Source organism: Alosa alosa, chromosome 5, assembly GCF_017589495.1.
Source record: "Alosa alosa isolate M-15738 ecotype Scorff River chromosome 5, AALO_Geno_1.1, whole genome shotgun sequence".
Classification (NCBI taxonomy): Eukaryota; Metazoa; Chordata; class Actinopteri; order Clupeiformes; family Clupeidae; genus Alosa; species Alosa alosa.
Window position 1 is genome coordinate 2,871,396 of NC_063193.1, and position 25,694 is coordinate 2,897,089.

General features: G+C 40.7%; 2 protein-coding genes, 1 long non-coding RNA gene and 4 other non-coding genes across 9 annotated transcripts; 6 read left to right on the forward strand and 1 right to left on the reverse strand.

Moving 5' to 3' along the window:
* The first annotated feature begins 126 nt into the window (after window positions 1-126).
* On the forward strand, window positions 127-199 carry trnat-ugu. The gene has a single exon. It is a non-coding gene; the product is annotated as a tRNA-Thr (tRNA).
* Window positions 200-518: 319 nt separating this feature from the next.
* On the forward strand, window positions 519-591 carry trnat-cgu. The gene has a single exon. It is a non-coding gene; the product is annotated as a tRNA-Thr (tRNA).
* Window positions 592-767: 176 nt separating this feature from the next.
* trnat-cgu lies at window positions 768-840 on the forward strand. Its single transcript has one exon. It is a non-coding gene; the product is annotated as a tRNA-Thr (tRNA).
* A 221-nt stretch (window positions 841-1,061) lies between these two features.
* trnat-cgu lies at window positions 1,062-1,134 on the forward strand. Its single transcript has one exon. It is a non-coding gene; the product is annotated as a tRNA-Thr (tRNA).
* Window positions 1,135-8,507: 7,373 nt separating this feature from the next.
* On the forward strand, window positions 8,508-15,040 carry rfc5 (replication factor C (activator 1) 5). The gene is made up of 11 exons (XM_048244199.1): window positions 8,508-8,683; window positions 9,195-9,259; window positions 9,359-9,495; window positions 9,854-9,933; window positions 10,050-10,123; window positions 10,661-10,820; window positions 11,710-11,791; window positions 11,909-12,038; window positions 14,080-14,157; window positions 14,534-14,588; window positions 14,723-15,040. The coding sequence occupies exons 1-11, from the start codon at window positions 8,520-8,522 to the stop codon at window positions 14,820-14,822; spliced, it is 1,125 nt and encodes a 374-aa protein (XP_048100156.1). The 5' UTR covers window positions 8,508-8,519; the 3' UTR covers window positions 14,823-15,040.
* Window positions 14,682-18,213, reverse strand: wsb2 (WD repeat and SOCS box containing 2). 3 transcript variants are annotated; one of them, XM_048244198.1, is made up of 10 exons: window positions 18,009-18,213; window positions 17,792-17,861; window positions 17,443-17,611; window positions 17,109-17,338; window positions 16,762-16,893; window positions 16,465-16,565; window positions 16,046-16,242; window positions 15,825-15,923; window positions 15,574-15,690; window positions 14,682-15,285 (listed from the first exon to the last, which is right to left on the reverse strand). In XM_048244198.1, exons 2-10 carry the CDS (start codon window positions 17,838-17,840, stop codon window positions 15,084-15,086), a joined length of 1,296 nt encoding a protein of 431 aa, XP_048100155.1. In that variant the 5' UTR covers window positions 17,841-17,861; window positions 18,009-18,213; the 3' UTR covers window positions 14,682-15,083. The 3 variants fall into 3 exon arrangements, with proteins under 3 accessions (XP_048100155.1, XP_048100153.1, XP_048100154.1); XM_048244196.1 differs by having other exon boundaries at window positions 15,574-15,693; XM_048244197.1 differs by having other exon boundaries at window positions 15,574-15,693; window positions 17,792-17,912.
* A 2,467-nt stretch (window positions 18,214-20,680) lies between these two features.
* Window positions 20,681-22,337, forward strand: LOC125295181. Its single transcript, XR_007193645.1, has 3 exons — window positions 20,681-20,729; window positions 22,126-22,180; window positions 22,287-22,337. It is a non-coding gene; the product is annotated as an uncharacterized LOC125295181 (long non-coding RNA).
* Window positions 22,338-25,694: the final 3,357 nt, after the last annotated feature.

The window sequence follows — 25,694 nt, forward strand, 5'->3', positions numbered from 1 at the left end:
GAAAATCTTCTTCCGTTTATTACTGCTCTCTCCGATCTGTCCTGCTTTTCGATGCAGCCGCCATATCGTAGTAGCCACATGAAATGTGAAACACTAGATTTCTTGACCCTAAATCTTCAGTTTCGTGGCTTCATAGCTCAGTGGTTAGAGCACTGGTCTTGTAAACCAGGGGTCGTGAGTTCAATCCTCACTGGAGCCTAAGTTCTGCGGAACATTTTTACAGCAAAGGTAACCACTTTTCTTGGGTCGTCTGCTGTTGACAGCCTTCTTTGACAAGAGTGGTTACTTCAAGGGTTGCCATAAATTGTGCGCTCGTTAAACTGACCTGCACATTAGCTTAGAAAGTCACAGCAAATTCAGCACAAAAATACATTGTTTGTTGATGGAGCTATTGTGCGTGGACAGCTGCTAGGATTTTATTTTTCCCGTCAATTTCTCTTTGCATCATGAAATAGGGACAGAATTATCATACAGGCAACATTTGAGGAGCAAACGCTGACTACTTTTTCATGCACAATGGCTTTATAGCTCAGTGGTAAGAGCACTGGTCTCGTAAACCAGGGGTTGCGAGTTCAAACCTTGCTGTAGCCTGTCTGCTGGTCCTTGGCACAGACACTGCCATACCATTATTTTTTAGCTTTGGTGCGTGGACAGCTGCTAGGATTTTATTTTTCCCGTCAATTTCTCTTTGTATCATGAAATAGGGACAGAATTATCATACAGACAACTTTTGAGGAGCAAACGCTGACTACTCTTTCATGCACAATGGCTCTATAGCTCAGTGGTAAGAGCACTGGTCTCGTAAACCAGGGGTCGCGAGTTCAATTCTTGCTAGAGCCTGTCTGTTGGTTCGCGGGCACAGACACTGCCAAACCATTATTTGTTCTCCTTTGGCTGTGACGTAAAACTTCTGTGTAAAGGTCGGCAAAACACGCATCTGAAAATCTTCTTCCGTTTACTGCTCTCTCCGATCTGTCCTGCTTTTCGATGCAGCCGGCATATCGAGTAGCCACATGAAATGTGGCACACTAGATTTCTTGACCCTAAATCTTCAGTTTCGTGGCTTCATAGCTCAGTGGCAAGAGCACTGGTCTCGTAAACCAGGTGTCGCGAGTTCAATCCTCACTGGAGCCCGTTTCGCACACTGCGAGAAGTTAACCCTGTTTGTTTCCACTTGCATGTGAGAAATCTTTCTCACATTTGAAAAATATAAGGACAAACCTGTGCTCACGTTTAAGGGCAATTCCGCGCAGAACTGTCACATCCATAACACCAACACAATGCCATGGTATTTAGTTGGCGTTATGGATATATGACAGTTTTGCCTGGAGTTGCCCTTAACTGATGACAGCCTCAATTCTTTCACTAAACTTCACCTCACTGAATATAAGCCAGCCAGACTCCAAGGCCATCCCCAAATCTAATCTCTGTTAGGCCTCAAATGTTCAATTTCGCCAATGACATGTCAACCAAAATTGAGTGTTGTGTTGTTAATTATGATGTTATGCTGCTTTCGAGATGTCTCGTAAATCCGCCGCCCGAGTTGGAAAGTGTAAATTACCCAGCTTTCTTGCGGCATTTTGGGCAGGCACGCCCACTTTACCTCGGAGTACTTGAGGGTACCCCGAGGTGGACGCACGACAATCTACAACAAACATGGCTGCGCCCATAGTTGAGATGAGATGACATGTATTTTTTTGCATATGTACTGTGTTGGTCATGTTAATTTATCGGTACATGTTGTACGGGTGAGTGTACGATGATTTACGAGACATCTCGAAAGCAGCATTACTTTGCATACCAAAGGGCACTGGGAAAATAGGGGGTGGTGTTTAGCCTACCTGGGAATCCTAGCCTATACTTCTGTCATTCCACTTCACAATTTAAGTTACTTGCACATTACTTTTAAAACTAGTAGAAAATGTATTAAAAAATCCTCTGTTGAATGAAAGTAACTGTATGTTAAATATCCAAACTTTTTCTTGTAACCGTCTTTATGTGGCTCTTCTGAGATTAAAAAAAAATAAATTTGGTAAAAATGGCTATCCAGGCAAAAAAGGTTCCCAACCCCTGGCTTAGTGGTTGGAGTACTGGTCTTATAAACCAGGGGTAGTGAGTTCAATCCTCACTGGAATCCTCACACAGAAATTCCTGTAGGACCTTGACCGTGGCTGGTCCCAGGACCTGGCAAATGGCCTCCACCTTAGCAACTAGCGGAGCCGCTCCCTTGCTTGTGACATGATGGCCAAGGAAATCAATGGCAGACAAACCGAAATGGCACATCGCTGTGTTGATGACCAGTCCGTTATCGTCAAGACGTTGAAACAGAACCCTGAGGTGCGCCAGGTGTTCAGCCTTGGAAGTACTAACCACTAGGATGTCATCCAAGTACCGTATTTTCTGGACTATAAGTCGCACTTTTTTTCATAGTGGCTGGTCCACGACTTATAGTCAGGTGCGACTTATATATGAAAAAAATATATAATTGAACATGTTTTTAAATGTTAATTTATATTAACTGACATGAACCCTACGTGAAACATTATGTCTACAGCCTCGAGAGAGCGCTCTCAAGTGCACAAGTCCTGTGCACTTTCAGTCAGAGATTAGTGCTTGCACTATGCCTGAAACACACGTGCATACCTAAATCATCAAATTATGGCAGGGATTCTATTTATAGCCGGGCCACAGATTTGGACAAATAAAAGCCAGTATAATTTTGTTTCAATTTAACTCATAAAAGAGCTCTTCTTAATATTTTATATTGTTGGTTGGTATTGTTGCCAATGAAAAGTCATTTCCACCATGAGTCTCCAACACGTTGCTCTCAAGCTAGTCGCATGCCGCACCCTTCTGAGCTAGAGGCTGAAGCCTACATTTAAACACAATTGTTGCTGCCAGGCATCAGCCAATGAATTTTATAAAAAAGTAAATCATGCATAATTTAAAATATAACTACATTTAGGCTATCTTAGACATCTTTGGCTATACGGAATAAGGTTTCCCTTGCAGCACAGCACACAAATGAATGAAAGCGCGGATACCTTATCTCGCAATAAGTAGATGGCAATCGAAATTCCCGACACTATGAAACTTAATAGTAAGCCATTAAATACACCACAGATTTCAGTGGTCATCAGTCCCGATATTTAGCAATATAATCAACAGTCCAAACGTAAATTAAATCTTAAATTAAACATCTGCTTTTGGTAGCCTACCCATGCCGCTCCAAACGAAAAGTAGGACTATGTCTCACAATAAAACGCAAGAAATAAAGGACTATAGCTGACTCGAATACAAGCCATGGCCAAATAAAGGTGCTGTACTTTGCGCAGCCTAAATTTGAGGATTTACGGGTCTCCTAAACATCCCTCACCTGTTATCTAGACATGCATGAAAGCATTTGAAAACAAAACGCACTGCCATGTAATATTTGATCGCTGTTTTGCTACTAATTATCTTTCACGTAATGAGTACGCACAGAAAGTGAAAGTAGGCCTAATGTGCGCTCCGTGTCTGTAGCTGTCTGTTCACGTCCGCAATCGAACGTCAAATAGTGAAGTCATCCATGTTCTCTACGTTATAGCCTAGGCGGTCATGCTTCTGTATTTGCAAAATTCCTGACGGTTCCTGATCGCTAAATGTTTGTTTTCCTTTCCTGTCGATAGCGGTTGATGTTGAAGCACCTAGGCTATAATTTGACTTCAGCAGTGACAAATCCTGCTGAGAGAGAGAGAGAGAGCAACGAAAAGAGAGGCACCCCCAAAGTGGTCCTGCGCGCGCGTGTGTGTGCATGGGGTTCAATTGAAGTCAGAGTTGGTCCGTCAATAGTCCCACATTTAGGCCGCTCCATTATTATATTAATGTCAGACAGGGTACAGGGTAAAATGTGTGGGAATCTCTCGCAATCTGATGGCTAGATTTGCGGGACTTTTATTATTATGCTCAAAGTAATAATTTATTCAAGAATACCCGCAATTCAGCTGGAATTTAGACCCTTTTAAATGTGCATCTTTTTTCTCTCGCCTCTCTCGGAGGTGGCCAGCCAAGCAATTGTTCTGCTGTATGCCAGCCTGTGCCAATATATCGTACAAAATGCTTGATTGCATTGCATTCTCCACATTTTTAGCTATATTTTCATGTGTACCACATCAGCTTTTGAGTTCAGTGATTTTTTTGTAAATTGCTTTACAATTAGCGTCGGGCCTTGTCAGCAGCCTTCGGCTTGCCTCTTGCCACTATTCACTCCTTCTTCTTCATTAACATTCCCTGTAGAATTCTCAATATTTTTGGCCTCAATGTGTACAGTTATATAGTCTGTCTGTTCTTAGTCTTGGATTTTGTGAAATACATTTCTAAATATCACCTGCTTGCTGCAGCTTCGGTCTGCACGTCAATTTAAACCCGCATCTTTTTCTCTCTCGAGCATTTAATCTGCTGCCAGCTTGTATCTCCACATCGTCCAAAATGCTTGATTGCATTGCATTCTCCACATTTTTAGCTACATTTTCATGTACCACATCAGCATTTCTGTTCTGTGAATCTTTTGTAAATTGCTTTACAAATACCGTCGGGCCTATTGCCATGGCTTGCCTCAGCTCAGGTCACGTCCTTTTAAAACCGTCTTTTTCTCTATCGTGAGCATTTAATCTGCTGCCAGCTTGTGACTCCACATAGCCCAAAATGCTTGATTGCATTGTATTCTCCACATTTTTAGCTACATTTTCATGTATCATATCAGCATTTTTGTTTGAATCTTTTGTAAATTGCTTTACAATTACCATCGGGCCTATAGGCCTATCGTTTCGGTCACGTCTAAAACTGCATCTTTTTCTCTCTCATGAGCATTTAATCTGCTGCCAGCTTGTGACTCAACATCGCCCAAAATGCTTGATTGCATTGTATTCTCGACATTTTAGTAACATTTTGGTGCACCTCATGGCATTTTCTTTCAGTGAATCTTTTGCTTTGCAATTACCATGCCCTCCTCTTGGCTGCCTTCACTCCTTCATCTTCATTAATCTTTTTGGCCTCAATAATCCAGTTACATAGTCTCTGTTTTTGGTTTTGGATTTTGTGAAATACATTTCTAAATAAATGCGACTTATAGTCCGGTGCGACTTATATATGTTTTTTTCCTGCTCATGACGCATTTTTTGACTGATGCGACTTATACTCAGGAGCGACTTATAGTCCGGAAAATACGGTAAACTGTAACAAGATTCTGTGATTTTTTTGCTGTTTTTGAGAAAAATGTGTACTGTATTTGTGAATACAGTATGTTGCTGTAGTTTCGCTATGAATTATGGTCAAAAATGGTCAAACTACAGTAATAAAAATTTGCTGTGAATCATTACACAGTAATAATTCTGACTCCTCCCTCACTTGTCAGCTTTTTGAAAATTTTGAAAAAACATGGCGGAAAATCAGTTGGGGTTTTCTGTTTTCTTTTTGCACATAAATACAAGGTTAAGCTCCCAGATAGCAAGGTGACATTGATATTATGTTGATTTTCCATCCAAATCATCATTTTGAAAAGATATTGAAAAGTCATGGATTTATGGTTTACTGGGAAATTTTGACGTGGTGATTGAACGTGCACCGCTGCGACGGCGTTTGAACTGTCCGCGGCGGGAGATCATTTTGAGCAACAGTTCAGTCAGTCAGACCAACGGTGTTCAGCACTCTGTCAAGTTTCGCAGCTCCACCTTAATGGTAAGCAAGCATTTATTTATGTAACGTTAATGTTTCATTGTGAAATTGTACTACATTAAATTCGGGCATGTGTACAGTCTATGTACGTTGTACTGTCTAACTTACAAACTCATCCATGCTTGTTGGATCAACTAAGTAAGTAACGTTAGGCTAGCTATCATAGTTGCTGTTGCTGTGAAGGTGGCAATAACGTTAATGTTTTATGTTACGTTAACGTTTTGGCAGTCTCATTTATATTAGGCCTACCTTAGTTCTCAGTGAGGTACAGTTTATTATATTCATATAATTTATATAAAACATTCGCTAGTAGTGCTAGGCCTAGTATGTTACTGTCACAATGTTAGGCTGAAGATGATGTGCTGCTGGTTAACGTTAACGTGGAGGTTTAGCTGCTACCAGCTAACTTATGTAACGTTAACTCATCGTAATCATGTACGGTTTTGTTAGTTTAATAGGCTAACTTTAGCAATATTGATATAAGTTAACTTTAAGTCACATCTGACTATCATTAACCGTTGTTCGGACGAACAGCGCGAATCGCTGTTGCTGCCATAGATGTCAGTATATATATCTATGTGTTGCTGCAAGCAAACATCATCAATGAGCTCACCCAGCTGGCTAACGTTAGCAGCTAAATATACCTTGCGAAACTCAGTTATGCTAACACCATCTTCAGCCTGGCATTTTGACAGTAAACTCAAAAAACATACAGTATATATAAATGATTATTCTAAAGTTTCACTTGTAAGTAGCCTTCAGTTTCAGTTGAAAATTGTTATCTAACACTGTTTATCTTTTTTTCTTCTATTTCTGCTAGGTGCTGCTTCACTCTGCTACTGGTGGTGGATCAGGCTGACTGCAACCATTGGTCTAACGTTAGGATGCAGCACACGAGAATTTCTAAACGGAAAAAAGTGAATAAATGTACTTGCTTTTCAAACTGATAACAAGTTGTCAATGGTTATTTATGCAAGTTTGTGTAGCCTAAACCATACCTAGGCCTAGTCAAATTTATCCTGGCTGTAGATAAAGCAGGATATGAATTTCCCAAAATTACTGTATATAATATTACAGCACTGGTATTACTACTGTACTAAGTTACAGTATGATCCATAAGTACTGTGATTAAAAATACGGTAGACAATTCAATACTGTATACATTACAGCACTGGTAGTACTACTGTAGTTTGCATTTACAGTATCAGGCATAGGTACTGTGATTTCATATACAGTAGGTGTACTGTAGAGTGAAATACAGCAAGTTGCTGGTTATTTGCTGCCAGCAAGTTCCTGTAAATTTTACGTTAAACTTTTTACAGTGTACACAAAAACAAATGTCACGCAATACACTGTCCATGAGTCGCTGGAAAGTCTGGGTGGTGGTTTTTAACCCAAATGGCATGGGGAGGAACTCAAACAAACCAAAAGGAGTGACGACAGCAGTCTTGGGAACGTCTTGTGGATGCAGCGGCACCTGGTGATAACCACAGGCGGATGAGGTCCACCTTTGAAAAAATTACCTTACCTTACCTTACGATGGCTTTGCGTCACCTAATCGTTCAGTTTGAAAGTCTCCAGCAAAAGCGCTTTAAGGCGGTCATATTTATACCCTCATCCAGAGAATATTGCAGCATACCCAGGGCCGTGACCAAATAATAATATTTCGTTGCATCGTCTGTTCGTCTGTGCATCGTCTCTGGTAGTTTGTGCAATGGCGCTTATTAAAACTCTCAGGATTACCGTCCAAGGAGTTGTCGGGGTCACCAATGTAAAGGAGTCGACACTATGGGGAGACAAGGACACAGCGGATATTTTAAAGGCCGAACTGCAACAATAGCTTACCATTCAAGTGAACACTGTAATGGCTGGCTGTGAATTATGTAGCCTACAACGCAGTGCCCACAATGCACCTTTTGTTTGAACCTCTAACAGCATGGCATACCTGTTGCCGCCTATAAATGCATGTGTGTTTGTTACAAAGAATACACTTTTCCACCTATCAATTCAACTTTTGTGCAAAATCTACATAGGAACGTCACCTATTACCAACCGTCCCGTATTTCCGACCTCTTACGTGTATGTGTCAAATATTAATTTCTATACAAACCAAGATGGCAGATTCCTAAAGAAGCGCAAGCACCCACACCATAAGTGTATCTAAATTAGCTATGACCAAAAAATTAAATTTTACCTTGACTCGAAGAGCTGTAAACAGTGCTGTAGGGCTGCGTGTACAAATCCGCTTGGAGCTCCAGTGGAGTTTTGATTTGCGACGAGATTTCTCGGTCTAACCGTTGATGCGCCGTGAGAAAGGTTGGAAATAGGCACCCCAGCCCAGCACTAAACTCCGAGCGTGGTAAACAAAATCGGATCAGGCAGTAAAAGCCCTGGTAAGAACCAAACTAGATTTTGTTCAAATCTACACACCTATGGCTACTGAAAAATGTAAGGTTCATTTATCAAATGTTATTTCGAAGTATTTAAAAAACATTGTTGTTTTATCTTGTTTTACCAACAATTGGTGGTTTTACGATACATGTGGGTCTCGCGGATTTTTGGCTTAGACTTCATGTTAATGGCATACTTTTAATAACCATCATAATTATGATTTAATTTTAATAATCGTAATAAAGTGAGCTTGTGTTGATTCTTTTGGTAGCCAACTATAAGTGGAACTGGTTGAGATAGTATTTTTGCGGGGCTTTCAGTTCAGCACGAACATGCCCAATTCCAGAGCGGTAGAGAACACTTGCGTCGTTTCCGCTTTAAAGGCCGCCCGCAATACATTCTATGTATTTGATTGGATGAAAGCCTGTTGTGGAGTAAGATCTCGTTGTAGAGAAACCAAACCCAGCGCGCCAATATTGTGTTTTAAGAAGTTGTGTTGCCTTTGCATTTTCAAGAACGTATACTCCATTGAAATGTCTTCAACCAGCAAAGTACCATTAGAAGCAAGGAATCTACCCTGGTATGTCAGCATACACCATAGCATTCAACGTATAACTAATTAGAACACACAGGATAGGAGGATATATACATTTTCACTTAGCATGTGTAGCTTTAGCTATACCCAAGTTAGCTTCAGAGATTTGCTTCGACTGCATGCTTTTGCTGAGCATTATACATGTTATGTCTTGCGATGCTTCAGCTGACTTATTCGCCATTTTTTTGTGCTGTAATTTACTGTGTAACGGTAACGTTAACCCCGAGCTGTTGCAGTTAACTGACGTTACCAATATCTGCTGCCTGAAAGGAATCAAACTCACGAACGTATCCTGATGAGACATATGTCTCATAACTGTTATACAGTGTGTTCCTTTAAACGAGCCATATCTAACGTTACACAAAATTCTATTTTTGGTGGATTGTTTTGACCAAAATAGTTAACGTTCAAGGGTTGCCAGTGCCACATACGAAATAACTCCCTGGTATCTGGAGCTGTTGGCCCCATAAGATAAACGCGATATTTTCTGACACAGGGTGGAGAAATACAGACCTCAGAAACTAGATGACCTGATTTCCCACAAAGATATTCTAACTACAAGTAAGTGTCCCATGTTGTTCGCGCTGGTGCTAATTCACAGTTCATGTGATGTGATGAGTGTTAAACCGTTTCTGCCAAATGTTTTTTTTTTTTTTTTAGTCCAGAAGTTTATAAGTGAGGACAAGCTTCCTCACTTGCTCTTCTATGGGCCTCCTGGGACAGGGAAAACATCGACCATTCTGGCCTGTGCTAAACAACTTTATAAAGAAAAAGAATTCAATTCCATGGTTCTTGAGGTATATGAAATCAATATACTATGGAGGATTACAGAATTAAAGATGCACATAAATATTTGAACTGTAGGAATTTTGTGATTTTGAAAAATGGAAATATGGGATTAAATATTTAGCTGTGGAATTATACTAGGAAAATATATCTGTAAAACGGGATGTAACTGTCATACTTTAAATTCTGGATAAATGGCATTTTAAACTTGGTACAACAAAATGAATAGCATTACTTATAATTCCATTATTTTGAAGCTGTATTTAACACTTTGACATTCCAAATAGATCTAAAACTATCATCTGAAGGTAGGCACACAGTCAACAGTAAATTAAGTGGTCTGTGACGGCTTTTCCTTTTTAATGGTAGCTTAACGCATCAGATGACAGAGGTATTGATGTTGTGCGGGGGCCAATCCTGAGTTTCGCCAGCACGAGAACCATTTTCAAGTGAGAAAAGTCGTGTGCCCTTTTATTAATATTATTTATTTGTTTTATTATTATTATTAGTAGTAGTAGTAGTAGGTGTAGTAGTGTTATTGTTTTTATCTTTTCCTATTTTATAGGAAGGGCTTCAAATTGGTTATATTGGATGAAGCTGATGCTATGACTCAGGATGCCCAGAATGCTTTGAGGAGAGGTAACCATCTGCTACGCCCTGCCTACCTGCTGTGCACCAAATGGCTTCAATATGAACCACTACTATTGGTCATTCTTAACAACAAAGGCCTCTTTCCTAGCTCTTTTGGGAATTTTTTTCTTGAAAAAAAGGAATCACTGTAAAAAAGGAATAAAGCACGCACATCCAAAGTATTAAGTTGGGTGCTGGACAAAAAGGTCAAAAATGGGAAGAATGAAAACAAGTCCGCTACACCAGCTCCCAATGAATGCAACATGTATGAATAATAAATAAATACATTTAGCATTCATTGGGAGCTGGTGTAGCGGACTTTTTTTCATTCTTTGATTTTTATTCTTGAATCATTCATATGCAAGGAACGATAGCATGATTACAATTATTTATGATGTTTGAATACAAGACACAAATAGTGAATAGTGACAGTGAAATGTATGGTGTTTGTTCTGTTTATTAGTTTTTTTAACTTGCATAGTATTAGGTCTTACATAATCACTAAAAGCACACTATACTTTCCCTCCTCCTCCTCCTTGCATTTAGTCATTGAGAAGTTCACAGAAAATACCAGGTTCTGCATGATCTGTAACTACCTGTCGAAGATAATCCCTGCGCTGCAGTCCCGTTGCACCCGGTTCCGCTTCGGGCCATTGTCCCAGGACCAGATGATCCCTCGGCTGGAGCACGTCATCCGACAAGAGAAGTGGGTGTCGAGAGTCAGTCCCGCTGTATTATGAATTAATCACTAAATCACTAATCACTAAAGCTTGGAAATCATTGGTCACTAAAACTACACTGGATCCAGTCTCAAGCGGGGTTCACATTACACGCACAAACGGCAGCGCTGCGCTATGAAACCCATTATTTCCAACGGCTTGCTCGTGCAAGAACTGGTCTGCAGTCAGCATTTTGCAGCTCTGCCGCTCTTGCGTGTGCTGTAAATCATAGGTATTTTGGGCTGAGCCCGGGGGCAAACACAACAAAAATCTTTGGGACATTACCTCAACCAAGAGCAACTCATGCTGCGTGCAATGTGAAGCCCCCTTCTGAGGTTTTAAGAGTGATGATTTTTGAGATCAGTGGTTACTCCTGAAGTTACCTGTATAAGTGAGTAACCTCCCTTCATAGTAGACCCCTCTGATTACACTACTGTAGACAAAAAAACTGAAAACATAAAAATTTCAACTTTTGTTGGCTTTTAAAAGGAGAAAGTAACCAAAAATTTAGATATCAGACATGATGGACACATTTAATAATTTGCCAATTTGACTAGATTTCACTTTTCATAAATATTTAAACAATTGCTTTGTTGTTAGGTAGTACAGTGATACTGGTTTGAGTATGTAATATGAGCATGTCACATTTTAATTAAACAGCCTTGTGACTGATACCTCCATGTTATACAAACTGCAAGTGAAAATATATGGGGAGAAAAGACGGTCAGTTTATTCAGTTCGGTTTTATGTATTAATATTGTGCCATTAACAATGTAGGTGCTTTACAGAACCGAAAGCCTGAATGAATGAAGAGGCAACCCCCTCCCCCCCCTCTCTCTGAGTCATTGAGTACTCTCTGCTTTTCCTGTCCCACAGTGTGGACATAACACCAGATGGCATGAAGGCTGTTGTGACTCTGTCGGGAGGAGACATGAGACGATCCTTGAACATTTTACAGGTGCAGAAACACACACACACACGGACACGCACGTATCCAGTACGTGTTTAGATGTTTAGAATCTCGCTCTTTGTGGATGAAGCTGACAAGTGGCTTGTTTTGTGGTTGGTTCAACAGAGTACCAGCATGGCCTTTGGTAAGGTGACGGAAGACTCTGTGTACACCTGCACGGGACACCCACTCAGATCGGACATTGCCAACATTCTGGATTGGGCACTGAACAAGGACTTCACCACAGCGTTCAACTGTATCCTCCTCCAAACTCCACTGAATGGTAGCCAGTAGCCTGTGGCCGCGCCACATCAGGCCCAAGTCCCAGTTAGACCCTAGTCAGGGTTCCCTGTCATTGTGAAATCCTAGCTGTTCATCAGGTGTAAAGATGTTAAAGGATTACTGATGTTAAGCCAAAAACTTTCTCTCTTGTTGTTTGGTGGGAGGAACCTTATATTTCAGATTAGGGATGGCCCGATACGATACTGGCATCAGGGATCGGGCCGATACTGGGCCCATATACTCGTTCTTGTAACCGCGATACCACCCACCAATACCACTTAATTACACTGTTTCCCCTAAATCATAGACCTCTGAAGTTTGCCTACAAAAAAAGGACCCCAAGCTGCCATCTTTGCCCATATAAGGAGATCCGGGTGTTGATTGAAGCAAGTTAGCTCTGAGGTAGCAAAAATCTAAGTTTGCCGTCTTAACATACCGTAGATCACATACAAAGGTAGAAGACAAAAGTGTGTTCAGGAAAATATCTGCATTTCAGACCCATAGGAAAAATTGCAAGATACTGGATCTCAAAGATGGCAGCTTTTTTGTAGGCGAACTTCAGAGGTCTATATAGTAGCTTAGCTGCTGCTTTTAAGAACATGCCGCTTTGCAATCATGTAGCCTACTCGCGACACTTATTTCAGTCTTGCTTCAAAAACATACAACTAACTAGATTCATGTATTTGCGTTGAATCTACGCAGCTAATACCCTGGCATAAATGGTTCTCCGTTTAAACTATAGCTCACCTAAACTATGCATGTCGCATACACTCAGTTGAGTGTAGTTGTGCGTGGCTGGCGTGTTGGTGTATCTCTGCATTCGCGCTAGTTGGGGATAAGTAGCCTACAAAACAAACTTTGCATAGTGTTTTGCAAAAATTTGCATAGTGTTTTGTTAGCTCACATTTTGTCATTTTTACTGAGAAATGTTAACCTTTCCTGCCTCTGCTTCAGATCATAATGTTAGTTGGGTCATTATATGCTCCAAGACCGAAGTCAGCACCCAATTTACTTCAACTGTAGCTCATGCGTAACAGGCAGATGCAAGACCTATTGTGTGCGACATCACCGCTTTACTCAATGGCCAACAGATTAAACAGTGGAAGCCTACTTCACTCTGCTTTGGCAGCAATCAGTAGACAGCAGCATCTTCTCTTTTCCTCTCTCATTGAGTAGCCACTCTCTCCACTCACTTAAGGGAACCACATCAATTTAACAAAGGTCTCTACAGTAGGGTCAAGTGGGATCATGTTTTGTTGCCCTATCAGATTTTAGTGAGATACAGTGCAAAATAATCTAGTTAATATTTTGTTTAATTAAGATATGTAGACAGTGCCAGTGTGGAGGCTTGTTTTAGACATAATTGTTTGTTTATTTTTGGTTTGAAATAGCCTGCTAGTACACAAATGTAAATACTTGTACTCGGTTTTAAAAATAATGGTATCGGGACATCCCTATTTCAGATCCTTAGAGGTTTGATGTTAATACTAAATGACAGTAACAAGATGTGAAATACATTACATTGGTGGTAGGGATGCACAATATGAATGGGATGACATCAGTATCGGCAGATAACAGTTTATTGTATTATTGGCATCTTCAGATATCTGCCCATATTCGTGGCATATCAATTGGCAAGACTATAATCAGCACAACTTATTAGGGTTTCAGAGGAAGCATCATATGAGTGAGTGAATGTTTACATTTCTTAAAGCATTCATTTAGGGTAGAATGAAAGGAGACGTTTTATGTCTGTATCTGCAACAACTAGGTCATAACAACAAGATGAATGCATTAATTCTATTACATGAAAGACCCTTAAAAGGACATTAAAATTATGTGTATTGGTATCAGGATTCGCAATTGGCCAAAATGAGCTTTAGCATATTGGATATTGACCAATATGGCATCCCTAATTGGTGGTAATACTATTCAGAAACCTTTAGGTTTCTTCATAATTGCATTTTGTGGACAAATGATAAACTGTAAGTTGACTTCCTTGATGGTGGCATCAGTAATTTTGCAGCTGAAAACACTGAAAGGCCTGGCATTGCATGACATCTTGACTGAAGTCCACCTTCTTGTACACAGAGGTAAGACCTTACACAATCACTCTCAGCAACCGTCCGACGCAAACGCCTCCGCGTCGTCCATTTATTTCTGATAATGGACACCTCGTCGGGCATTATCCCTTACTTATTACTGCCACAATAACGCTAATATTGAGGTTAACTCGGTTGGAGAAAGTCATAAGCCTGCTACATCTACTGGCTATTTCTATTACCTCTCGACTAACAACTTTTTGATTATTGTATTAACTAACAACCCTGATGATTATTTTTATGTATAGTGGTAATGCAGAAGATTCCCTAGGACTGAATTATGTATGTATGTGTTTGGGATTGCTGTAGTGGGAAAATGATCACAAGTGCTTGTGTTGTGTACATATTATGAACTGTTTCTTTGCAGTTGACTTCCCACCTACTATTCGAATGGGCTTGCTCATCAAGTTGGCAGACATTGAGTGAGTAGTATAAATATTAATAACATAACAAATAAATTATTTCTTTATTCTATTTTATGTTTTCTTTACTTAAATAACCATACAGTGACTCGGTTTGTCAAATATCAAACTTTTAATGCGATTTTCTTTTAAAGGTATCGGCTGGCTTCTGGAACTAGCGAGAAGATTCAGCTGAGCTCAATGGTTGGCGCTTTTCAAGCAGTGAGAGACATGGTAGTCAGTGGGGCCTCATAAACTGACTCAACTGATACTGCTGTCCATAGTAGGGTTATTGGCTGTAAACTTAAGAACTCTGTTTTTGTTTTTAAAACATCACTCTTCCATACATGCACTTAAACACACAAAGCAGAACTTCTAAAAACAATTACACCATAAGCCATATATGAACAGAATTAAACACATGTAAAGAATAAATATATCTACAATTTGGAAATAAATAGAGACTTTTGTAATTCAGGAGTGTAGCTGTTGTCAATATAATCAGTGGCATCGACGTCATCTACAGTGGGCCCTGCAGTAGGTTTCCTGGGTCTTGGGAAGGTCTCTGTAGGTGAGAAACTCCAGAAGCTTGTGGGGAATTGGAAGGGCATTAATCTGATGGGTTGACACAGAGAACCGTAGGGCAGCTCGGCACAAGTGGGTAAGGCTGGGGACGATTGGCCTTGCCTTCCAGAATTTGGCATGCCCATCTCTTGTTCTGCAACGAAAAGCCATACTGAATTACTACCATTTTAAAATGCATATATTTTTTTATATAAAGATAATTGATTTGGAAGAAGCACTGTGCATATGCAGTTCTTCAGGCTCAATGGAAATTATTGCATTCTGTGTTTGTAAATATCCCAATTGTCAGGTGCAAGTGAAAGAAAACTCCAAACAGGCTTAACAGCAAATCCTTGCCTTGCTAACATCAATATAATTTTGATATGAACACCTTAAAACATGTTTTTATTGAGTTGCAATTTCTGTAAATGCTAGAAGTTACCCTGTGGCAATGATGCCCCCTTGTGGATGAAAAGTGCAGCACAGTTCATTGTGGAATGTGGTCAAGTCAGTCTCCATCACAAAAGTCTTCTGACCCAGTTCCCAGAGTCTTAAAGCCCTGCTTGCAGGATTATTCAAATCATAGGAACAGCATTAGTGCAAACGGAATGCCACCCTCCAGCTATCAAATGTTTTTTCATTAAAAAATTACAATTATAAGCTGAAGGTGCTTGGATTACACAAACTGCTCACCTGTGGTCTACAACCAGAGCTAAGTAAAGGCCGTCAGGGGAAAAGCACAGTGTCTTGATTGTTTTGGAATTTATAAAGGGTTCACAGCTGCAACAGTCCCTAAAACACAGCATCTTGTTATTAAATGAGTTGTACCAGAATTGGATCATTGTTGCTGACACCTTTTACTCTTTGAGTTTTAAAGATGAGTCTTTGGCAGTCTCAGTAATAGGATTCCTTACTCAAGCATCACCAGAAGCTCGGCAGTGTACGGGTCCCAGAGATCCACCCTCCAGCCAGCAGAGTTGTGAGAGCTGTATGAGCCGACGGCTAGCACAGCTCCGTCTGGGGAGAAGTCGCAGGACGATATGGCGCTCCGTTTGTTGAAAGCCAAGTGCTTCATGAAAGTATAGGAGCGAAGACTCCATAAACTCACTCTCTGTTATAGAGACAGGATAGATTGTGTGTGTATGTAGTGCGGAGGGAGAGAGAGGTTGGGGGTTATGTCAGTTTCTCATTTCTTTGTTCATTTTCTCACCCAAAAAAACAAAGTAGCATTTACAGATTATGACAGTTCCAGTAGAGTGTGTGTCTTTGCTGAGCTCTGTCTGCATGGTTAGCATGTGTAGTCACCTAAGGGATGGGTAGATAACTCACTCACATTGTCTGAGCTGCAGACTGACGCAATCATGCTACTGTCAGGAGACACTCTGCAACAAAGCACCCATCCTCTGTGGCCTGACAACACATGGCAAGTTCTTCCTGAAAAGAGACTAATATTTTAGACACCTAATTTGATCCATCCATAAGCTATTACTTTTGCTTATTTCAAAAGCAAATTATGGCAAAGGTTGTCTTGAAATGTACCATTATGAAAAGGTGTGATTATTTTATGCATAGGGAAATTCTTTCCGTGGGGATATGGGTTTAGGCTGATTTTTAAAAACAGCATGCTTACCTGTGCTAGTTAAATCCCATATTCTCAGTGTTTTGTCACGAGAGCCAGACACAAGAGTTAATGTTCCATTGGGAGGGAAGACCAATTCCCTGACAACAGACTGGTGTCCTTTCAGATCATAAAGTGCCTCACCTGTGTAATAATCATAAAACAAATCATGTGTTCCAAACGTGTGCTGCAAATGCATTAAAATACTGTGATCAAGTAACTGGAAAAAAGTTTTTGCCATAATAAATTAAAATGATCCTTCCATAATTGAGTTGCCATTTGGTGGCATGTTTCAGCCACTACCATTGTAGCCTGTTAGAATAGTGACAAAGTGATGTTTTTTCTTAAATTTGTCTCACCAGTTGATATGCGCCAGATCTTGATAATTCCGTTATTAAGACCAGTGGCAAGAATCAACATTTTGACATCCTCAGTAAGAGGTCTTCCATCAGTGATGTGGCTGATCGCTCCAGGTCGCTTTCTTGGACGTGGTCCAAAGGCTAAACCCCAAACAGTCTGACCACAATTCAAAGTCCTCTCTGAGGCTTTCTTGGTTAGCTGAGCATCCAGATCATTGTCTCTTCCTTCTCTGCAATAGACATATATTTAACACTGAGAATGCATTGCCCACGCCTTTTGCAAAACATGTACAGTGTAAACACTGAATATTATTCTAATTTCTTGATAACATACTCGTTTGGCAGAGGCCATGCAAGAACCTTTACGACCCCATAGCCCATAGACCAAGCGAAAAGGGATCCTCCGGGTGAAAAATCCACGGTCCATGTCTCACAGCCAGCTGTGCCTCTCACAGTCTGAGGATGTATGGGTCTAAGCTGCTCAACCAACCCATCCGAGATTCCTGGTAGCCACATAATTAAAACAATTCATGTCATATTGCGAGTTGAAGGACTCATCGTGATTAATATTCGGGTAGACGTTAGAGAAAAAAACTGCTAACTGTTAACCAAAACATGCTAATTTTACAATCTTACACTGAGCAGCGGCGCCCTAGAATCTCACGACGTTTACCTCAAGTTACCTTTTGTGTTGTTGTCGATCGGGCAATCAGGAACAAACAAGTCACACATGACGTCGTCTTGTTGGTCTCACTGGCAAAGGAACAGTACCCAGACACACCATAAACCTTCTGAACGAGTAGGCTAATGGATGTAAAATGTTACACCCATGAACACCCTCACCTATTTGGAATGTCATTATCAACCCATCATATTATTAGGCTACGTTAGATTACTCACTCTGTTATTTCCCGTCAGCTGCACGGCTTCTCCTTCATGAAACACACCGAAATGTCTTCATCAGGCAACAATAACATTTCACATCCTAAATATCTCGCAAATGGCAAAGTATTAACGAGTCATTTACGCTGGCGTAATAATTGCTAGTATTTTCGCAAGAGCGAATGTTTATTCCAGTTCATCAACAACATGTCCGCCCATGTGAAATACCGGAAATAGTTATGTCATAAGTGGGTGGAGTCTGTAGGTACATTTGTCTTCCACAGAAAGTCAATTATTCTATACTGGCCCCAGTGTGCAATACATGAGGCTGGTGGTATTATCTGATGAGCAGAGGCGGGCTGTCCTAGAGGAGTGCCACAACAACCCTGGCACAGGGAACCACGGGGGCGTGAGGGCGACCAGGGACAGGGTTGTTGCAGGCTATTACTGGGGCAGCATAAAGGCAGATGTGGCAGATTGGGTATTTTTTTTTTCTCTCATGTAATGAAACAATGGATCTCATGCAATAAATTGCATTAGTGGCTGTGTTTGACTTCAGTTTTATTATCTGGTCTAAATAATAAATGTATCCATCAGGTCAAAAGCTGTCACAGATGTCAGAAGAATGACCCCATAAAAACTCCTGTCCTTCACCCTATTACGGTAGGGCTTACCTTAGTGTACTATGTACTATTTTAAGCAAAAACAAATATACAGTGATATGGTTTACAATATTACATATCTCCACAGGTGAAAGAGCCGTGGGAGGGGGTCGGAATGGACCTCATTGGTCCACTGAAAAAAACTTAAAAAGGCCACCAGTACATCCTCACGGTGACAGACCTGTTCACCAAGTGGGCTGAGCCTTTGCAGTTTGGTCCAGCACTGAGGTGGCAGAGGCACCTGTGCCAAAGCTGTACGAGTTTGGCATGGTCCGAAAAATCATCACGGACAGGGGCCGTGCATTTGTTAACGAGGTATGTGTCCTTATTACCCTCTCCCTTCACACAGGTCATATGACATCACAATTCACATCATGATTGATCATTTCTGAGACCAATATATATTGAAAATAACCATATGTGTCTGAATTATGTACAGCTTAATGCACTCATATTCGCGGCACTGACAATTAAAGCCATTACAAGCGCATACCACCCCCAGTCTAATGGCCAAGTAAGTATGCTATCATGACAACCCCCAAAACAGTGAAGTCAATTTTAGCCAATGTATACTTTAAGTGCATGTAGTAATTCCATTGTTATGTTGAAGGATGAGAGAACTAATCAAAATGTAAAGAGGACTCTTAGAAAAGATGTAAATCAGCACCAGGATGACTGGGACGTCCACCTGAAGGCCATAGTTTATGGAATAAACACTGCAAAACAGGTTATTATTCAGAATGACAAGATAACATAACTCAACAAACATTTGTTTTAAGAGTTTTATTTTGTGGTTCAATGCAATCTAACATAACCTTTTGCCTTTGAGATCCACCAAGTACAGCCCGTACTTTTTAATGTACAACTGGCACCCCCGTCTACCACAGGCATTATATGTGTGTGAGACAGACGCCGGCGCTTTTGAATTGGGGGACCCAGAGGAGGAGCTAGAGCTAAAACTCTCTGAAGTCAAGGCCCTCAATGAAAAGGTGTGGCCATGTCAGGGAAAATTAAAAAACTTAATGTTTCACGGCTTAGGCCCTACTTTTGCCCACAAGATATTGTAATAGTCCTTCTTGGTGCCATAGCAATTGAAATATAAACATGACACTTGACAATGACAATTAGTATTTACTTTCCTGTTGTCTAGACCAATCCTGTGACCCAGAGGGCAGCCAAGAAGATGCAGAGGACATTAGACTGGTGGACCACCAGTATGCCGATAAAGGTCCACTGTGGTCCAAGAGGTTGGGTCCTCAGCAAGAACAACTGGTGAGTGCCAAACTAAACTGGATAGTTGACATGCACAGCTTGTTGATAAGTTAGGGATAACGGCTGCCGAGGTAGCGAGAGGGCGTCCGCCCAAGTCCATTAATTCCGTATAACAGGACACCTTGGTGGCCGTTATCCCGCTTATCACCCGGTTGCCACTGTAGGCAATAGTCATGCCTTTATAACACGCAAAGGAAACACGCGGTGCCGTTTAAAGAAAAAGCCGACTTGTTCAGTTTATTGTACAACTTTCTTTGGCCCTATAACAGCAAGAGCATGAACAGTTAGCTTGTTTACAGTTGATTCCATTGTTGTGAAGCCAGGCTCAACCGTCGTCCTACTATGGGTTTTAGAGTAACCATTCAGAAGCATTGGAACGGTGATTAAACTTTTTTTTACCAGATCTACTTCATAGGTGTCTCATTATTCCGAATTAATAGCCACCTCACCAGCCAAACAGAAAAGAGTATTTCTTCTCGCCAGGTGGTAATAAATAAAAAATGCATGATTGCTCATTCATAACAGAGAAAATATATTTTTTTTTATTATTTCTAGCTGACCTATGTGCTGGACAGAGCACGTCCAGCAAATGAAATTGTTGTTCTGGGTGGCCCAATGTGCCTTAGAAGGGAGGACTTTTGGAGCTTGGGGCTGGATGAGGAGGTGGAAAGCAATGTAATTGGATATTGCCATGAAGAGTTGGTTGGATGGTTCTAATGCCTTCATTGCATTTATGCAAAACATTCTGTGCTTTCAGATTGGGAATGCTTGCTTCAGGCTGGTAGAGGAGGCAGCCAGGAGACATGTATGTATTTGTATTTTCTTTGATGACGTACACTTATAAATTTGCATTGTATGAAATACGGATATACAATATTATTCAGGGAGTGGATGTCCACATTGCTGACCTACAGTATAGTCCATACATGGAAGCGTAGTGAAGCCAGTTTGCCAGTAAGTTGCAAAAAGTGTTGACAAGTCCAGCAGATACACCTCTTTAAGTAAGGGATAATGTATAGAACGTCGGTCATTATTGGGAAAATAAGTCCCGACAGGGCGAACCGGCCTGTTCCACCCTGAAAGGACTTATTTTCCCAATAATGACCGGCGTTCTATACATGATCCCGCTTATTACTAGCCTGGCTAACGTCAGACCTCATCTCATTGAGATGGGGTCTGGGAACGATACATTCATTTTCTCATATTTGAAACGTGGTTTACGAATGCCCAGAGCCGTTTATTGGGCGCTACGAATGTCTATCAAATGCGTCTGTACGTAGCTCATAACGGCTTCGGTGTGTCGTCATGGTCTTGCTGCCCTCCCTCCGTTCTGTGATTGGTCCCCTAACTGAGGCGAAAATTTGCTCCATGAAATCCAGGCTGCCTAGCAGCGTGAATAAAATCGCGCGCATAAGGCAGCATGGGAAAACCCAGGCTAGCTTATTACACAGCTACTTGCCAAAATGAAACAATAAACTGCCCGTGATATGACTATTTAGCCTACATAGCCTATAGCCTATTTGTTACCGTTCATCGTGGCTTTTGCTGAGAAACAAATAGTTCGCAACAACAAGCTGAACTTGAACCGTCACTTGCATTGTGAAGAGCCATGTAATAAATGAAGATATGTCCATGGAGATCTGAACATTGTTTTCATGGAATCAAAGAGAAGAACATGGAATCAAAAGACATGATAATTTTGCCAGCATGGAGTAGGGGGCCAAAAACAGCAAGCCACTACATGCGTTGTCTACAGTTACATTTTTTTGTAAGTGCATTTTTAAGTGTTTCCTCTCTTATTTAAACCAGTGAGTGCCCCTATAGCTGGCATTTATGGCATATATGCTTCACAGGTGTTACTTGTTGCAAAGAAGGAGGCTATTTTTCTGGACTCATTGCGTCCAAATGGGTTTGGAGATGAGGAGTACCGAACCATATTTAGGGTATAAACGCAAAAGCAGCGGATATTGGCAAGATTTGACCTGTGATTGTCTAAGGCTTTCACAGAGAACAGACAGTGCATGTACAGTAGTTGTTAAATGGACTGATATCATCAGTTTATGGACTGATATCCTGTTTAACAAAAGCCTTGTTCTATGGCTTCAGGTTTAATCAAGAGCCTTGTTCTATGGCTTCAGGTTTGAGTAATGACCTTGTTCTATGGATTCAATTTTTATGTTTAACAGCTTGCATTTTTTCAGACAACTTGCAGGAGCAGTGGCTACTGGACCATGGGTGGAAAAGACTGGCAAAGATGTAACTTAACTTACTATGTAATATTTTGGCATTTAATTATGCACAACGGACACAATACACTGCAATGGTCAACACCATATTTGAGTAACTGTGAACTGCTTTCCAGCTATTTCCAGTTCAATCAGATGGACAGAGGTGCGGGATCTACATGCTCATGGTAAACTTGTACAATTTCCACACACATTTTCCTGTTTGTCCTACATCTCTGTTATCATTATCTTTCTCTCTCTTTAACAGTACGCCCTCTGCATCTGCACTGGTGCCAAGTTTGACTTTTTAGATGTAAGTTGTAATTCATAGATGTATGTAAGCAAGAGTGTAAAAAAAAAAAAAAACAGCACAAGTTTCCAATGTTATATGTGTATTACAGACAGACATTCCATCCATTCGCAAGTGGTGGTGTCTCCAGATTTTGGAGAAATTCTCTATCACAAGGTAGGACACATTTCAAGCAGTAAAACATTGGTCTGCTTTATGCTATATTAAAAGTACCGTATTCTGACTTTTGAAAAGGCGTGGACAGCACTTTGGACAGCGCTTTGCCTTTTGGACAGAGGAGGCCACACAGCTGATGGCAGGCACCCTACCACCTATACACAAATCCGGCGAAACACGGAAGGAAAGCAGCGCTGCCATTACTGCGTTGCCTTGCTGCTAACGAAGTAGCGAAGTAACATGTTGGTCCCGTAGGCGGCTGTAGCAGACGTTAGCTGTAGATGCGAAATCTTCTTTTTCTTAATTTTTATTTAGTACGTATGCTGTTCAGTGATGCCGGGACAAGCGTGTTGTGTGGTCGGCTGTTTGGTCTAGTATGAAAAGTATTTCTTTTAAAATATGAATTGCTTAAAAATACTGCTAATTTTATGCTGTTTAACAAATGTATAAATTGTGCACTGTCGCTTTAATTCACGTTTATTTCTCAATGATCTTCTGTCTGCTCCGCTATGGCTAGTGCTGTACCTACGGCTGGGCTCTCTCACAATTTTTAAATGGTCAGTAGTGGGAACTACTGTTGCCTTCATGATTTCCTTTTAAAACTTTCTTATAAGAAGGAGATATCAATTATCAACAATCACAAGCCCGCTGCACCTGTGGCTCTCTCTAGCTCCCTGACATTGTAAACGTTATCTAAGGAGAGTGAAAAGCAGTTTGCAGTAAAGCTAACCAACGTCGTATCTATCGCAGAAAAAAAAAGAACTTCTGTGTTCACACCATGCATTCTTTCAAATAATTTCCTTTCACAGTTTGAAATAGTCTACAATGTTTCCCTAAAGTTGTTTATAGTTCTTAATCGATTCAGATTCAAGTGCAGATAATATGCATTTCTGCCTGGACTATGTTCTTTGTTGTCTTCTTTAAACCACTGATGGCAAACAAAGACTGCACATTCAACTGCAACTGTTAAATTAAATTTGAAGTTCACTATTAGCAGAAGGTTATGAACAAAACGACACGAAAATTAGAACCCACGTCGTTCGACTCGCAGACTTTGACAATACAGCTGATTGAAACACGGTAAGTTAAGTATAGTTAAATATCCTCTATAGTAATAAATCGCAAAGTAGGATTGTAGAGAAAACAAGGTTTGCAGTGGCAAAAATAACCATTCCATTAAATTCCTGGCGTCATAATTGTATGGGAAAATTTGTTAATTTGTCTCTGTATGTTGTTACTTCAAATGTTATGCCACTTTCTATATCGTTTTTTGATTTTTCGGGTTACAGTCAGGTGCAGCAAAGGGTTAAAAAGGAAGCCTTTGGGACATTATTTCAGCTTGGTACCTGGCCTTTCAGATTCTGAAAATAGACATGTTAAAAAAATCAGGTGGCATAAAAAAAGCCGGGGGGTGCGCCTGGAGCCCTATTTCCATCTAGACTAAGAATGTAACAATTGTAACAATCTTACTCAGGCGCGCGGGAACATATTTTGGACCAGGGGTGCTGAATAACACAATAATGGATGTCCGACGATTTCTCCCCTAGCATGATATGATTCGAATTTAGACAGCTAAATACGCCATTTCAGCGCCGTGTATGAGTAGACCTAAGAGCGAGAACAGCCACATTCCACTACAACTATGCGCAGTACTTGCCACTCCGACTCATCAATAAAAACTGCGCGCACACACACCAGACCTAGAAGCGCACTTGACTTTACATCAACTATTTCAGTATATTGCTTTCTGATTGTCAAAGCCACACCAGAAATGTTTGGCTTGAAAATATAATTAGGCTGCAATAACCTACAATGGCAAACAATTTCTGAGTAGCCTATCTTATGGCGTCTCCAGCTGAAGTGTCTTAACCACCAATTATAGCGGTTTCTATCTGAGCGACTCCAATAGTGAAATGATTTCAGTGTCATATTTCGGTGGCACTAGCTAGCTAAGCTGTCGTGGAACTCGAGATGACATGTCTACTGATAGGCAACAAGTCTCACCAACACGAAATTCGTGGATTTGGGCTAGATCAGCCACATTGCCTGACACTAACAGAAACTGAGCCGTAGGCCTACGTGAGGTCGTGGGCTTGCCAAAGACTAATTGCAAAATATGCATCCTACCTCATCTGTTGTCGTTTGGTATTCGAAATTGGGCTTTTCACAATCCAACGATATATCCATCCAAAGTGCAAACTAGTTGGTGATGGTATATGGAAACTGGCCGTATGCCTGCTACACGGAGTTCTAACAGGGCTGTGCATGGTCTAATAAGCAGGCAAGATATAACCCACGATCGCCATGGTTTCGTTATCAATTCGTGTTTGTGGTCATAATGACAGCAACAATAAAACCATCTTGATCTTCATCATTTTTGACAGATTAGCAGCCTGCTCTGGATGGTCATATGCATAGTTAGCCTATCTAGTTTGCATTTACATTTTAAACACTGAATCTGCTGTCTTTACTGCCGGGAGAGAAAAAAATCCTGTATTCTTTTCTGTAGCCTAGGCCTGATATTCTTTTCTCGAAGTCAACTAGCCTGGTTGCAACGTCTCTCCTCAGCGAGTCACGTATCTTTCACTTCTATAGCTAGACTATAACGTTTAATCTATAGATAGCTATATTCAAAGCTATCCATAACCTTTTTGCTAATTTGCCTATTTGATACACAACAAATATAATGCAAAACTGCGAATTTGTAGGCCTATATTGACAAAAAGCAAGGGGTGCTGCAGCACCCTCAGCACCCACCTTCCCGCGCCCTTGATCTTACTCATAGTAGTGTTCTACCTGGGACAGCATGGCACTATAGACAGAAATACTGGAAATGTTTGTGAAAAAAAAAAAATTTGAATTATTAAAGGCATATGTATATACATTAATGATAAGTTGAACTATACTGAAAATGCTGATGCTATAAGCAAAAAGGCTAGCTAGTTTTTAATTAGGAAATTGAAGGGATTTGGAGTCAGCTGTAATATTTCTGAGAGGATATATTATGTCAGTTTAGTGGATCGCATACCTATAACATTTCTGTCTGGTATGGTCACTTGACTTTACACAATAAGAACAA